General features: G+C 40.8%; 1 protein-coding gene across 1 annotated transcript in view; it reads right to left on the bottom strand.

Annotated features, from left to right (window-relative positions):
- Nucleotides 1–8,887, bottom strand: part of AMPH (amphiphysin) — a gene marked incomplete at its 5' end in the record, with an annotated part of 111,302 nt that extends 102,415 nt beyond the window's left edge. Inside the window, one exon of the mRNA XM_083377580.1 lies at nucleotides 8,819–8,887. Within this exon, the coding sequence (XP_083233706.1) occupies nucleotides 8,819–8,887 (69 nt within the window). The remainder of the gene's footprint in view (nucleotides 1–8,818) is intronic.
- Between the last annotated feature and the right edge of the window lie 6,090 nt (nucleotides 8,888–14,977).

Genomic DNA, 14,977 nt, shown 5'->3' with positions numbered 1-14,977 from the left:
CAAGTGGCATTCGAGAAATTGAAGGGGCTGTTCGCTGCTGAACCTACGTTAAAACAGCCAAACCATGAGGAACCTTTTGTGATCCAGGTGGATACCAGCGATGTGGCTGTAAGGGCTGTCCTCCTTCAATGAAACACCAAGGAGGATTTACAAGCATGCAAGTACAGGGGGCCCAAGCAAATGATTTCAGTTCGGGGGGGTGTCCAGTTTATCGGCAAATTCTGGAGGGAGTTTGTGAGAATGATTGGGTCCTCTCAGGGGCTTTCTTTTGCTTTCCATATGAGTACTAATGGATCTGTGGAAAGAGCCAATGCTATAGTGCAGCAGTACCTGTGTTGCTATGTCAACTATCAGCAGATGAATTGGGCAGAGTTGCTACCATTTGCAGAAGTGGCATACAACAATGCAGTACACAGCAGCACTGGTTTCACTGCATTTAAGTTGGCCACAGGAGTGGAGTTTGTGCTAATACCAGAATGCCCCAGGAGCCCCCATCCTTGAGCATCCTGAGTGATAGGGTGAATTTGTTCTATCGAGTCTGGGATGGCTTTAACTAAGGTAGCTGAGAGTCAGAAAAAACAAGCAGATAAGAAACGAGCTCCCCAGGAGGCTTTCCATGTAGGGGATAAAGTGTACCTGTCTACAAAATACCTTAGGGCTGAAACAAAGTTGCAAAAGGTTAGGGCCAAAGTACATAGGTCCATCCCCCATAGTTAAATTTATTAACCCAGTAATGGGTGAACTGAAATTGACAAGGTGGTTGGGGAAAGTGCATCCTGTATTCCATTGCAGCTTCTTAAACCATACAAGGAATCCATGCTGAGACTAGTTGGAATGGCAACTCCTGCCCTGATCGTGGTGGAAGGGGAAACGTACTACGAAGTAAAGTGAATACTCGACTCCAGAATCCACAAAGTATTTGATTCAATGGAAGGGTTACCCCATGACAGAATCTAGATGGGTGAAAGTGCAGCACATCAGCGCAGATTGCTTGGTCAAGCAATTCCATGCAAAGTACCCCAGAAGCCAGGACCGGTGCGAGGGAAGGATTAGCAGGCATTAATGTATATTATTTTGTTTTCTAGGTTCCCTTTCTTTCCAAGAGGGGCGGCCTGTCAAGCTATGAACCCTACTGCCTTTAAGACTGCTGTGTGCCTCTAGTTTACCAACAGAGTGGAGAGGGAGATGGAGAGAGATTTGGATTCACAGATGTTCTTATCATTGTGAGAAAGCTGGAGCTATAGAAGAGTTGGTTTGGTAAGCTAAAGTTTCTTTTCATAATAGTTACTGGGAGATTATTGGACAATGTGACTTGAAACTGTCACAGAGAGGAGGAGATTCATTCTTTTAATTACTTGTTTCCCACTTTTTCTTCAGACCTAGCTTTCAATTTGAGCCTGCCATAATGATTCTGCTCAATAAAAGTCACATTAGAGTAATTAATGACTCTGACGTTTTCCTTAGCTGAGCTTTTCAGCCAGAAATTGACAGTTAGATTCTATTCTTTCCACTTTGCTACCTCTGTCTTAAAAGAAAATCACAAGGAATATTTCCAGATTTATTACAGTGAAACTCTTTATCTAGCTGAAATGCTGGAGGGTTAATGTCCCCTAAACGGACTATCATTCCTGATATTTTTATCTCAATTTTAAGGGGTGGGAAAGAAACCTTAGGTACTTTGATATTACTTTATCATAGCCCATGAATAAATAAAATCTTGAATAGGTTCAAAATAGATTCCCAGTATGCTGACAACTCCTTTTGCTGCAGTTTGGATTTGGAGAAAACCCTGCTAACTGGGATCCTGGTATTGAAGACCAACATATATGATGAAAGGCAGTGGTAGAAATCTTTCTAAAATAATAAAGCTGCAAGATGGAAAAGGAAAGATATCTATCAGTTTTTAGTATTTATATGTTCCATGAAATAATTCAGTAACAACTAGATTTACATTCCATAGATTTGAACTAGGTGTATAAGTGCATTCAATTTAGCTTGAATTCCTCCTTTAATATTTGGTATGGATTGTTGTTCTGTATCATGATTGCTGTGTGCAGAACTTTGGATATAACTTTATGGGAATGCAGCACATAAATAAAGGAGCTTATTTTTAAGCTGGTATATTGGAACTATGCTGCATTTACATAAAGTTTAATATCTAATACTACATTAGTAGGCAACAGATGAATATATATAAATGCAATATAATTTTTTTCCAGAAATTAAGCATTTGTTGCAGTAGTTCCTTAAATAATCAAGGTTAACACAGGACTAATATAGGTATGACTAATCTGTATATGTAATTGATAGATATAGCATACAAATCAGTCTTACTAAGCATGAGAATGAAACTATTTTGTACCTTTTTTCCACAAAATTTCTTCACAAAGTTTATTTTATATTTTGGGCCAATCTCTTTGTAAAGTATACTCTGCTTCACTCACATCCATTTAGGAATGCTCATATTGCCAAAATATAAGAAATTCAACCAAACATATTTTAAATCTTCCCAGAACTGAGCAAAATCTTTAAGGGAGTTGGGCAATGACTACTTTAGGTGCAGTTTCTCGTCTTCTACATTGGCAGGCAAACCTGTGCATTGGCTCCTTTTACTTGCCCTAAAGAATAGAATACAGAATAACACAGTTGGGAAGGGACTTTGGAGTCTTCTAATCCATCCCTCTGCTCCAGGAGGACATCCTATACTATTTCGGACAAATAGCTCTCCAATCTTTTTCTTAAAAACATCCAATGATGAACCAACAACAACTTTGGAGTCCAGCCATTCCACTGATTAATTGTTCTCACTGTCAGGAAATTTGTCTTTATTTCTAGGTTGAATCTCTCTTTGATAAGCTTCTGTTATTTCTTGTCCTGCCCTCAGATGCATTTGAAGAATACCGTCAGTTATTAGTGAGGAAGGTGCTACTTATTCTATACCTGTGAATTTGATTTTTCTTGTTTAAGTGTAAGTCCTTACTTTTCTCATCACTGAATTGCATTTGTTGGATAGATCCTAGTGTTCAAGTCTGTCGAAATATTACCGTAACTTGAGTCTATCTTCTAAACTGTTGGCTATTTCCCCACAGCTTAGTGTTGTCTGCAAATCTGATGAGCTCCCCTTCTATCCCCTCATCTAAATAATTTATGGAGATATAGAAAAGTACTGGGCCTAAGACAGAACCTTGAGGTACCCCACTGCATGATGTAGTTCCATTGAGAACTAGATTATGAGTATGGTTGGTCAGCTGTCTAGTGGTGTTACCCAACATATTTATATCTTACCAAGGAATAGATTGTGGTGTACTTTATCAAATGATTTACTGACATCTAAGTAAACTATGTCCATAGTATTTCCATAGTATTTCACTTTAATGAAGTATCACTTTGTTAAAGAATGAAGCAAAGTTGGTCTGGTATGATCTACTTTTGATAAAAAAGCATATTGGCTTAGTTTAGCTTGTTTCTAGGTGTTCACAGATTTGTGGCTTATTTATTTCCAGGATCTTCACAGGTATTGATGTCAGACTGATTGATCTATAATTTCCTAGACTCATTTTTACCCTTTTTGAAGATGGGAACCACATCAGCTCTTTTCCAGTCCTCTAGTAGTTCTTTGGTACTCCAGGATCTTTGAAAAATATGGTTCAGTGGTTCTGGATCACATTTGCCAGCTCCTTCAGAACCTGGGATGTAATCTATCTGATCATGGAAATTTTAACTCATCTAGAGTACAGATTTTCTCTTACCATGTTTTTGGCTATCTTGACTTGTATTCCGAATCTGTCTTTTATAGTACTTTTGATAGATTGGACTATTTTTCCTTTTGTGTAAAATAGAATGAATTAAACTAGTAAAGAATGAATTAAACTAGTCTGGGTTCTAGTTAAGGTATCAGGATAGAAGCTAGGAGACTATGAGTTCTAGATCTATCTTAAGTATAACAGATGGGTTACCTTGGGCCAATCACAGTCTCTCAGCCCTAGGAAGAATGTAATGGCAACCACTTCTGAAATATTGCCAAGAAAACAGCAGGTACTGTTCCACGCAGTTGTCAATAGTCACCCTACCTCAAAGGCACAGACACCCAAACCCAGGATAAGGGAGTATATAAATACCATTGTTTCCTGCCAAATGAAACAACTGGAAATAATGACCATAAACTAAAATACATATTATAAAATTAGCTCACCATTCAAGGTTGCAGCATGGGAATGTTCTTATTGTTGTCCGGTGAAGCAATCCCACCTAGCTTAAAGATATTCTATTCCATTCCGTTTCCCAACCAGTTGTTTTGGAAGGTAGGTCTGTCAGCATATCATGACCACATTTTTCTTTTTGAAACATTTTCTTTTTCTAAGAATGTTTGTATGTCTGCACACCCTACCTCTGATGCTGATGATGTGGATGTTGTCAGTTCAGACTATTTAAGCTATGCCACTCATGAATGAACATTACGAACAGGCAGAATGAGATCTTATGTCTGTGTACCCTTGAAGACCACTCGGAGGCTCCAACTGGTACAGAATGCAGCCGCGAGAGTTGTGTTGGGAGTTTCCCGACACTCCCATGTCACACCTCTGCTCCGTGAGCTGCATTGGCTTCCAGTTGTCTTCTGGGTGAGATTCAAGGTGTTAGTAATGACCTACAAAGCCCTACATGGCATGGGTCCGGAATACCTTGGGGAGCACCTGCGGCCGGCGTCAACTTCCCTCTGCCCAGTACGCTCCCACAGAGAGGGCCTCCTCAGGGTGCCACCGGTCAAAGAATGCCGACTGGTGGCCCCCAGGGGGAGGGCGTTCTCTGTGGGTGCGCCGGATTTATGGAACCATCTTCCGGTCGAGCTCCGGATGGCGCCTGATCTCCGCTCCTTCCGGCGCGATCTTAAAACCTACCTCTTTGAACAAGCTGGCCTGGCCTGATGGGATGGGGTCGGGTTTTATAAACTGATCTTAACCTTTTAATCTGTATTAATTTATTACGGGCATTGCTATTTAATTACTTTTTAATTTTTGTATCTGGCTTTTTATTATGTATTGCCCTGTTCACCACCCTGAGTCCTTCGGGAGAAGGGCGGTATACAAATTAAATTAATAAATAATAAATAATATGGAAAGGCGTGTTGGCAGGGTCTTCTAGACTTGGCATTTGATGCTTGTGAAAAGAAAGTCTGTAACACAGAAATACTGGATTCATAGTACAAAAGGGTAGATGGTCTTTTAATGTTGTAAAGAAAAAAGCTAGTAGAAATGATGTTTTCAAATCTCTTCGCATGCTTTTGCAAAAGAATAATTTCCAGCTAAAGGGGAGACAAGGGGAATCTATCTGCATTTGGTCTCATTTTCTAGTACTCTGACTTTCTCCTTCCTTCAAAGAGTTTACTGGTCTAGGTTTTCTTTTTTAAAAAATAAGGGTGGTGGATGTTAATTGTGTGGATTTGATTGCTTTTTATGTTATAAACCACCTTAGAAACATTAACTATATTGTATAAACATAAATGCATCATTGATTTGGAACAGATTGTGATGTTTAACTGGCTTAATGCCCAGCCAATGCGGGAACTGGGTACAGGGTGCAGCTTCAGCATCTCATTAAGCTGAATGCTTAAACATCTCAAGAAGAGGTCATCTTCTCAGGCAGGTCTGTTTCTATTTCAAACAATGTTGTTAAACATTTAACTAAAATCTGGTTTCAATCAATGATCATCAGTTTTTTTGGTTAAATGGAGAACAATTCTATTCCATTTTCTACATAATAGTTTTACAGATCTTTGAAGATTGTAATAATTTCTTGATTCCTCTTTCCCAAAATAAACCTGTCTAATTCATTTAATTATTAATTAAACCACTCCTCTCTTTTTTTTTCCAATTTAGGCACTGCCAGATTGTCAAATGACTCTGGGTAATTCATAATATAGCAAAACAGAACAAAAAATAACCAAACAGAAAATGAATAAACAAGTTGGAAATTTAACAATTCAACTAAAAAAAATAGTTACAAAACAAATCCTAAACAAGCTCCATCCATTCTAATCTCAATGACTTAATTTTTGGATATCCTACTCATGACAACATATGCACCTATACCTAACCACCTGTACATGCAGCCATAATGTGGTTTGTTTGGTTTTAAAGTTAGATTATCACAGTTAGCATTATGTGAGTACTTGGTTGTTATAATTCAGTCAACAAATCATGATTATCTTAGCCTGGTCTATAAAACCAGCAAATAAGTTGCATTCCCACTAAAGTTTGCTATTAATAGATCAGTGAAAACAACGTCACATTAAATTTCCATTGATTTCCATAGGTCTTGGATCCAACCAACCATCATTTGAATCAAATGCAGGAATGTTTATATTTGTTTATGTATTTATTTACTGGTAACAGCCTTCCAGCCTTCTCTAAAGATGTCAATAATGTGGGGGTCTATATGATTAAAGTAACCAAAGTTCACTGGCCAATCTAGAATATATTTGGCTTGATTTTCCTTATTTATGGAGCATCTGTACCTAAATCAAATTTCAGATCCAATATGAAAAGAGCATTAACTATGTACTTAATATATTGAAGAGTTTGGAGTTTAAAAGGATTACTTTGTGGAGCTCACACATAAGAATTCAAACTATCTATTTGAAGAGTAATCATAACTGTCTTGGTGATAACTGTGAGGCAAGGAGAGGATTTTAACACTCTCATGTTGTGCGGTTTGATAGCTTTTAAACAAGCACCATTTTTGAAAGATATGTATTTGACAGATTTCAAAATGTATTCCAATAACTCTGCAGAATTATTCAGATACCATATACTTGAGCAATTTAATTCAGACCTACAGGAAACTATCCTGTCTTACTAAGAGGAAAAAGCACTGCTTTTAAATATGGCAAGACATGAAAAGATGATTTCCCTGAATTTAAGCCCAAATCGCACACATTCTTCCATCTCATGTTGCTACCTGAACCTTCCACCCCACTTGTATCATCTCTCATTTGTCTCTATTGGTCCTTCCTCCCTAAGAATTAGTACTGACCTCCAGATTCAGCTGCAAATCATCAGGAACCTGAGAAATGTGGATCTTGTTTCCTTTTAACATATATTAAACCACCAGAACTCTGAATCTTGAATAAAAACCTGGCAAGAATTTCTGATAAAACACTGGAATAGGGGGTGTTTGGTAGTCATTGTGGATTAGTGACAAAAGCCATTTGGAGAAGGCCACTCTGATCAATGCTGCTTTAGTCTTCAGATGAATGCAGTCAGGAGATCAAATAACTTTAAGCTTGGGCAGTTATTAAAAGAAACACAATCCTCTTATAGTCTGATGAAATGTGGGCACATAAAGGTGGGGCTTAAGGAGAACCGAATCTTTATTTATGCAGACAGAACTAGAGTCCAAATCCTCCTCCCAAGCTGCAGGTTATCAAGAGGCTTATGATCCTTTGATAGCAACTCCAGTAAGACCAAGTCCAGAAAGTAGAATGTAATCATACACCTCTAGGGGCATTATTATTCAACGAAAAGGATCAGAACTCCAGTATTTTGTATGGAGCAAACAAACAGCTCACAGATTATATAGGGTTTTTTTCATTAGCCAAGGGCCAAAAATCTGGAGCCACTATCTCTTGGCAAACAGTTTTTGACCCTGAGCAAGCTAATCCCAAATGCAAAACCCAGATATTAAAGCAAGGTCCACCCCTTGGCCCAGGCAAAACAGCACAGCACCTGCAACTGTTTGACTTTCTGGGGTAGGAAATAATCCATAACTCTTGGATTAATGACAGAAGAACAGGTATAAAGCAGTCTGAATATAACTCTGACCTGCATCCTTCCTCTAATTAAAAGGGCTTCATGAAGATGTAATTATTCAATGGGCCAAGGGATATTATATAACACCATTGATTAGGGCAGCTTGCCAACAGAAGAGGGAGGGAAAAAACATCACGGTAATTATAGACGAGGTATTAACCAAAAGTTCCTTGGGGAGGAAGACAGCTTTCTGCGCTTCACCATCTATTTACCAAGATTTATTTATGCTCCGGTCACGAATACAGGGCGCACTTCAAGCACACAAATGGAGCAAGAAATCAAATCCACACCGGTGCTGCAGCTCCCCAGCCCACCGATCCCGAATTCAACCATTTTCCCAAAGGGCGCTATTCTGTACTCGAGCAGGGACCGCCGTTTTGTTAGTACATGGCACTCTCTCTTTTTTTTCTCTCTTTCTCTTTTCGGAAGGACAAGCAACGCTGCCTTTAATTGCCCTGCAAGACACTAAGGCAAATGGGGAAAGAAACGTCAGATGGCCTTGAATATTTCCTTTTAGTTTCCCGCGGGGAGGGATTCGATACAGTACGTAAAATACTCGCGCCCTTCTGATTAATTCAGACACTTGGTCCTCGCTCGGCCTACCGGCCTTCCACCCTATCTCATAAGGGCTCCAATCAGTACAGGTAGGTAATGCCCTCTGTGCAAGCGAATTGGGCAAGGGCGGCAGTTTAGCTATGGAAAACCTGACGTTGATCCACGCCGGCACCCGCCGCCGCTGCCTTGCCCGAAATCGCGACGGAAAAGCTCAGCATTTGCATTTGCAACGCCATTGCAGCGCTGGATGTCTTTTGGCTCGGCTTGGTTGTGCAGCTGTTCTTAGATGGATCCGCGGGGTGCTGATCTCCGCCTCCCGCATTTACTGAAGGATCTGCTGCAACCTCCCCCCCTCTTCCCCTCGCACTTCTACGCTTCCTCTCCAACGTCGTGGTCTTGGAAATCCCAAAGCGCACAGACTCTGTTTTTTCTCTAACAGTTGATGCGTCTTCCCTTACCTTTTCCTGCGCCCTGTTCAGTCTCTTTTGGACATTTTTCGCAAAGACGCCCGTTTTCATGTCAGCCATGGTGGCTGGTTCAGGGAATCCTGCCGCGGAGGCAATTCAAGAACACAATTGGAGGAGAGAAACGAGGCCGACTAGCAGAAGGCAAGAGCGATGGGGGAGAGCGAGCGAGCGAACGAGAGAGAGAGAGAGAAGGGGGGAGAGGGAGGGAGGGAGGGGCATAGGGAAGAAAGGTGGGGGGTACTTAAAGACAGAGCTGGCGTCGAGAAAACTCGGATATGGGATCCACACACGACACATTCCGACAAACAGGGAAAAGATTCCAGCGGCGATTCTAAATAAACTTGCAAAGAATCAGGTTGGAAGGCTAAGCTTTTAAGCATACTTCTTAAAAATTAGCTGCAGCAGTGTGGTAAAGCCTAACCCATCTTGTCGGTTCTTTTATTCCTCCCGCCACCACCAGCACCCCCAAAAAACCCTGCGTAAAACCACGAGGAATTCCATGGGATTACAATTTTGAGATTAGACCGACGGGTATTTTTTTTAAGTCCTGGAAGAAAGTTATCTTCCATATTGCTGCCTACAGGCATAGTAGCAATTGAGCCTTATCTTTATTTTATTACAGAATTACACGGAAATTAGTTCCAGGAAAAAGTTTGGAGGAGTCCGCTGTTTTCACCTGTGTAGAATTAAAGCGTGGAGGCGAAAAGCAATCTACCTTGGCTGAAATCGGGATCTCTCCGTCCATTTGCTTAGTCTTGAGGGATAGTGGGAACTGAAGTCCAACAAAGCTGAGGAAACTCAGGTTGCCCACTCCTGGACTAAAATAGCCCCGCGTGTGTCTTTTTCTCCAGTCTTTATTAATTATATTTACAAGTGCATGTTTAAAATCAAGTGAAGTCAAATCATTGAAGTAATATGCGTCGACGTCTATGATTCTGCAGGATATGTCCTGGATAACTCTGTCATTAAACTTCCCCCCACCCCCGAAAACTCCTTAGTGAAACCCTACGGAAAGTTGGTATAGAAATCCAATATTCCAGAAAGCTAAAGCACTGTTAGAAAGCAAGGCACTAGAGCTTCCAGCTGCATATTTATGTTTGCTTCTGGCTCCAAATGATCCCAACCATCAGTCTTAGCAAATAAAAGCTCCGTGATATGAGAACTGTGCTCTCGATTCTGTAAAGAAGCAAGTGTCCTTCGGTAGCCGTTCTGCATGTGTTCTCAACATTTCAAAAGTCCCAAATATCGAAAATCTCAACTCCACATAGTTGGTGAGGTAGCTGTCCAAGGTACTGATCTATGATGCTTGCAACATGAAACACAATTACAGTTCAATTTGGATTTTGAGGTGCCAGTTACCTACAAAGAAGTAAAGTCCCCTGAATTTTATGGATTTATTGATCAATAGGCATATAATATATGGCTACCCTAATATGGGGTTTTCTTGTGCAACCTCTTTTCTAGGAATTTTAGGCCAAATCTTGAGAGTTAAATAAATAAAAGAAGTTAGAAAGTAACAAATGATGCAAGGTGATCCAATTAAAATGGCAGAATGTGAACAGATGGCTAGGATTTTTTAAGAGTTGATGAAAACATACTGCTGTCAGAACATACTGCTGTCAGAACAGTTTTAGTTTATACTGATGCTTCAATCCCAGTTGGACTTTGCAGGATTATAAGTGAGAAATGAAGTACTACTTTTAAGTTTTACAATTAGACTTGCATTATATTTTGTCCAGTGAGGGTTAAGCTCTCTTTTGTTTTCCTGTTACAGAGAGCATAATACTAATACTAGATGAGAATTGTTTATCACATCGGCTCATCTATTCAAGTGAGTTTCCCTCTTGAGGTGATTGAGTGCCATGAGCAATCTGATATTTTACAATAATATGTAAGGCTATTAGATTACATAATTTTATAGTTCTGCTGAAACATTAATCATGGATGAAATATAATGTAAACCAGTATTTGTTCTGAGAAATGTCCTTTATAATTTAGGATGGAATAAAATTACTGATTATTATAATTCTAAAAGTATCATGGCAAAAATGTAAGAATTAACATTACTCTTTGTTTCTTTTAAGCTTATAGCAAATTCTGAAAACTTTATTTCCTGAAGGATTAATACTCTTTTTATCAATTTTCTAGTTAGTCTGTTGAGACATAAATAGTGATAGAAAGGTCATATATCAGCAGACAACTTTGTGCTATGTACTTAAATTCTCCCTTGCACTCACACACCAGAATCTAAATAAGTTTGTAAATAGGCTCATCAGTTAAATTGGACCCTTAGTGATTAATCAATCCATCTTTTGTGACACCTCAAACACACATTTTTAAATGCTTTGAAAATAAAAAGGATATTTAGATTAAAAAGGCATAATCACCAAGCCAAAGACTGCATATTTTAATGAACATAAACTGTTATGATTGAAATATGTAAGTAAGCTGTTGCGGAGTCACATTTTTGCCCCTTCCACTTGCAGTGCTACAGTGACTGCAAGCTTGAGGTGACCATGATGCTTTAATGCCTGCTTGCAGTACAGATTCTGTTTACATAGCATGGAGCTAGACTACCTATGGAACTGTTTGACCCGTTACAATGGCCCATCCCACCATTCAGATAGAGAACCTATGTTGCAGATACCATTAATTAAAGAACTTCAACTGATGGGGCCCAAGAAGAAAGTTTTCTCTGCTGTTGCCTCCAGCCTATGAAATATCCTCTCCCCTTGCAGGTGAGGCAGGTCTCCTCTTTCCTGGCCTTCCCAAAAGGAGTCAAAACATGGCTCTGAAGCCTTGCATTGGTTACTCAGATAGCATGCAGCTCATGGCTAATGCCCTGAAAGCCCTTCAATTAATTTTAATAGTGTTCAGTCAGTTTGCCTTTCTAAATTTTAACTTTTATATACAATTTTAGTATTTTAGTATTTTATTGTACAACACCAAGTCCCTCTCTGAGGGAGATGGACAGTGCAATTTATGTGATAAATAAATAAATAACGAATGCAGTCCTGAATTTATATTAGCATGGGCACAATTCACATATTTAATTCTTTAAAAGTGAAGAATCATGGTCTCATTTGTGAATGCTTAATCTATGTTTGAATCTATGGTAAATCTGCTATTACAGGTCTTAGGATCATGGAGTATTTTATCCCTTAGTGATTTATCTTTCACGGAATACAATATGGCCAAAGTTTGAAATGCAAAATCCAGTCTATAGATATAAAAGGGCTCTTGCAGACAATGTCCATGTTGTGGCATAAGGGATTCCTACACCAATAATCAGCTTTACTCACTAGTCTTTTGCTAGTGTGAGTGACAGTTCCCAAAAGGTGCAAGTGTGATTGAAGTTCCCACAACCTAATAGCCTAAAGCAGGGGTAGGCAACCTCGGCTCTTTTATGACTCATGGACTTCAACTCCCAGAATTCTTGAGTCAGCATAGCTGACTCAGGAATTCTGGGAGTTGAAGTCCATGAGTCATAAAAGAGCCGAGGTTGCCTACCCCTGGCCTAAAGGTACCAAATTGGGGGATTCTGCACTACATAATCCCACACCATACTCAGTAGTGGTGGTGGTGTGGGACTCTCTGTTCATTTTCCTGGAATTTTTCCCATCCCTTTAACCTTCCAATTTTCAATGTTCCACTGACAAAGGCGTTTACATCCTCACTATACAATTTCATGTTAGCAGTGAATCTTAATGTTAAAGTTCTTTATCTCCATAACCATCAAAACAGTGATTATTGTCAACTAATGACTCGTTTTGCACAGAAGAGGTTTTATTAAAAATATATGGTTATATTTCTGTGCTCTTATTTGCCATGCTCTGTGCTATGTTCTTTTTATCATTTTTGCCTAAATACTTCATGAGTCATTTTTTAATTTTTTTACAGTGGAAGTAGTGTCAGTGTGGATGAATATTTTTTTTTTAAATTTGTCTTCTGAAGCCAGATTAACTATAAAAACAGGTAATAATTATCTCTAGCCCTCTCTCTCTTTAATGGAAGGAATGTACATAGCTGAAATATCTTTAAAGGCAATTTTAAAATGGGAAAAAAACTGAGTTTCTTATCTGGAACAAGTTTCAATTTGTTTAAATGTAGGATTTTTGCAAATTTCAAATAGGAATAACATTTGCTACTGTTCAGGCCAGTTATAAGTACTTAGTAGTAGATCTCATTGAACTCAATGGGACATGCTGATAGAGATTTAGAGGCTTCTCACCCCCTCAAAAAAACCCACATTAAAAATAATGCCAAGATAGACTTTTGTCCTCTGTTATCATATGCAACAATGGATTAGGACTGCTGGTTATAATTGTGTCGTAAGATGACGATAAGTGCAGTCATCCTTGTTGGGCAGAGTAAAATAAAATACAGTGCTTTTCTTATACATCTGAAACACATTCTCCTTGTTCTTCATTTTCAACTAGAAATGTATGTTCCTTTTTATCAATTTTTTTAAATTTTATTCAGAACATTAAAATTACAAACTCCCCCCAAAAAGGAATACACACACACTAGACAAAAAGAGGTGCATAAAAAGGAAAAAAAGTCAATATACTCATAGATTGCCTCCCCTCAATTGAATATTGTTAAATATATTTTAAAAATAATAGTTCCTCCCTTGTGAAACAGGCCCACAATTTGCACCATAGACTTTGAGGAAAGGGAGTCTCACCAATAGCTTCCATCATGATGCACACATGGGGGGAAGGGTTAATTCCATGCGAAGGAGGGAGTTTTGCAAGCTCTTTAGTAGCACAACATAGTGGATTATAGAGGTAGCAGTTAATTACACTATAGCAGGGGTCGGCAACCTGAAAAAGCAAAAGAGCCACTGGGAACCGGTTCCATCACACATAAAAAAAAGTGGGAGCCGCATGCGTGCATCCACACATGCGCATGCGCAAAAAACCGTTTTGCGCATGTGCAAAACGTTGTTTCTTGCACGTGCGTGCGCGGGGTTGCCACTTTATGTGTGATGGAACCGGTTGCGCGGCGGCAACGGCCCGTTTACAGAGCTGACATTAATCTGGCACCCAGTCAAACGGTCAAAGCGGGACGAGATCGGGCTTTTGCCCTTCGGCTGAAGGCGAGGCGCTCGCCTCTAGTTGCAGACCTGGCAAACGGGGGATAGCCAGAAGTTGCGCGGGGCCCGCTACGAGTTGCTTCAAGGGAGTCGCTTCGGGGAAAGGCAGCTTTTTTCCCCTGGCTCCGCAAACGAAAAGCGCCATGCGCCTGAGTCTCAGAGCACACCTGAAGGGGAAGTGAGAATCCAGGCGACAGGGATTTCTCACAACCAGGTCGCAAGGGGTTTTGCCCTCGTTGCCTGTGGATGTGCAGGACAAGTCCCAGCCACGCTCAAAAAAAAAATCCTCCTTAGCCAAGCGCCTCGGGAAACTGCATCGGCGGCAAAGATGGGCGAAGACGAGAGACGTTTCTCCTCACGTAAAACGCCTAGTGACCTTTGGAGAGGTGTGTGCGTACCTCTGCGCAAATGACCGAAAGCGGCAGCTTTGCAGACGGGCCGCGGCATCTTTCCCAAGAAGCGGCGCCGCTACCCATTCCGAGAGGTGCGCGCACCTCTCCGAATGACCGTAGGTGCATGCGCACCTCCCCAAACCTTTGGAGAGGTGCGCGCGTATCTCCGCGTGAACGGGAAGCGGTGCCGCTACCCATTCTGAGAGGTGTGCGTGCACCTCTCCGAACGACCGTAGGTGCGCGTGCACCTCCCCAAACCTTTGGAGAGGTGCGTGCGTACCTCCGCGTGAACGGACAGCGGCGCTGCTTCTTGGGAAAGCTGCCGCAGCCCCTGCAAAGCTGCCGAAAGCGGCAGCTTTGCCGATGGGCTGCGGCAGCTTTCCCAAGAAGCGCCGCCGCTGCCCATTCGGAGAGGTGCGTGCGCACCTCTCCAAACGGGCGGTGCCACTCTCCATTTGGAGAGGTGCGTGCGCACCACTGCCTGTTCGAAGAGGTGCGCGCGCACCGGGCAGCTGGGAGCCGCAGGAGACGGCTCAAAGAGCCGTATGCGGCTCCGGAGCCGTGGGTTGCTGACCCGTGCACTATAGGTTAATAGTCAGCATGGAGCATGAATGGAATAACTTCAAGATACAAAGTTTCCATTTGGTTCTTTGAACATGC

The sequence above is a fragment of the Vipera ursinii genome (assembly GCF_947247035.1).
Source record: "Vipera ursinii genome assembly, chromosome: Z".
In the NCBI taxonomy this organism is placed as follows: Eukaryota; Metazoa; Chordata; class Lepidosauria; order Squamata; family Viperidae; genus Vipera; species Vipera ursinii.
This window is presented reverse-complemented; position numbering and strand designations above follow the sequence as displayed.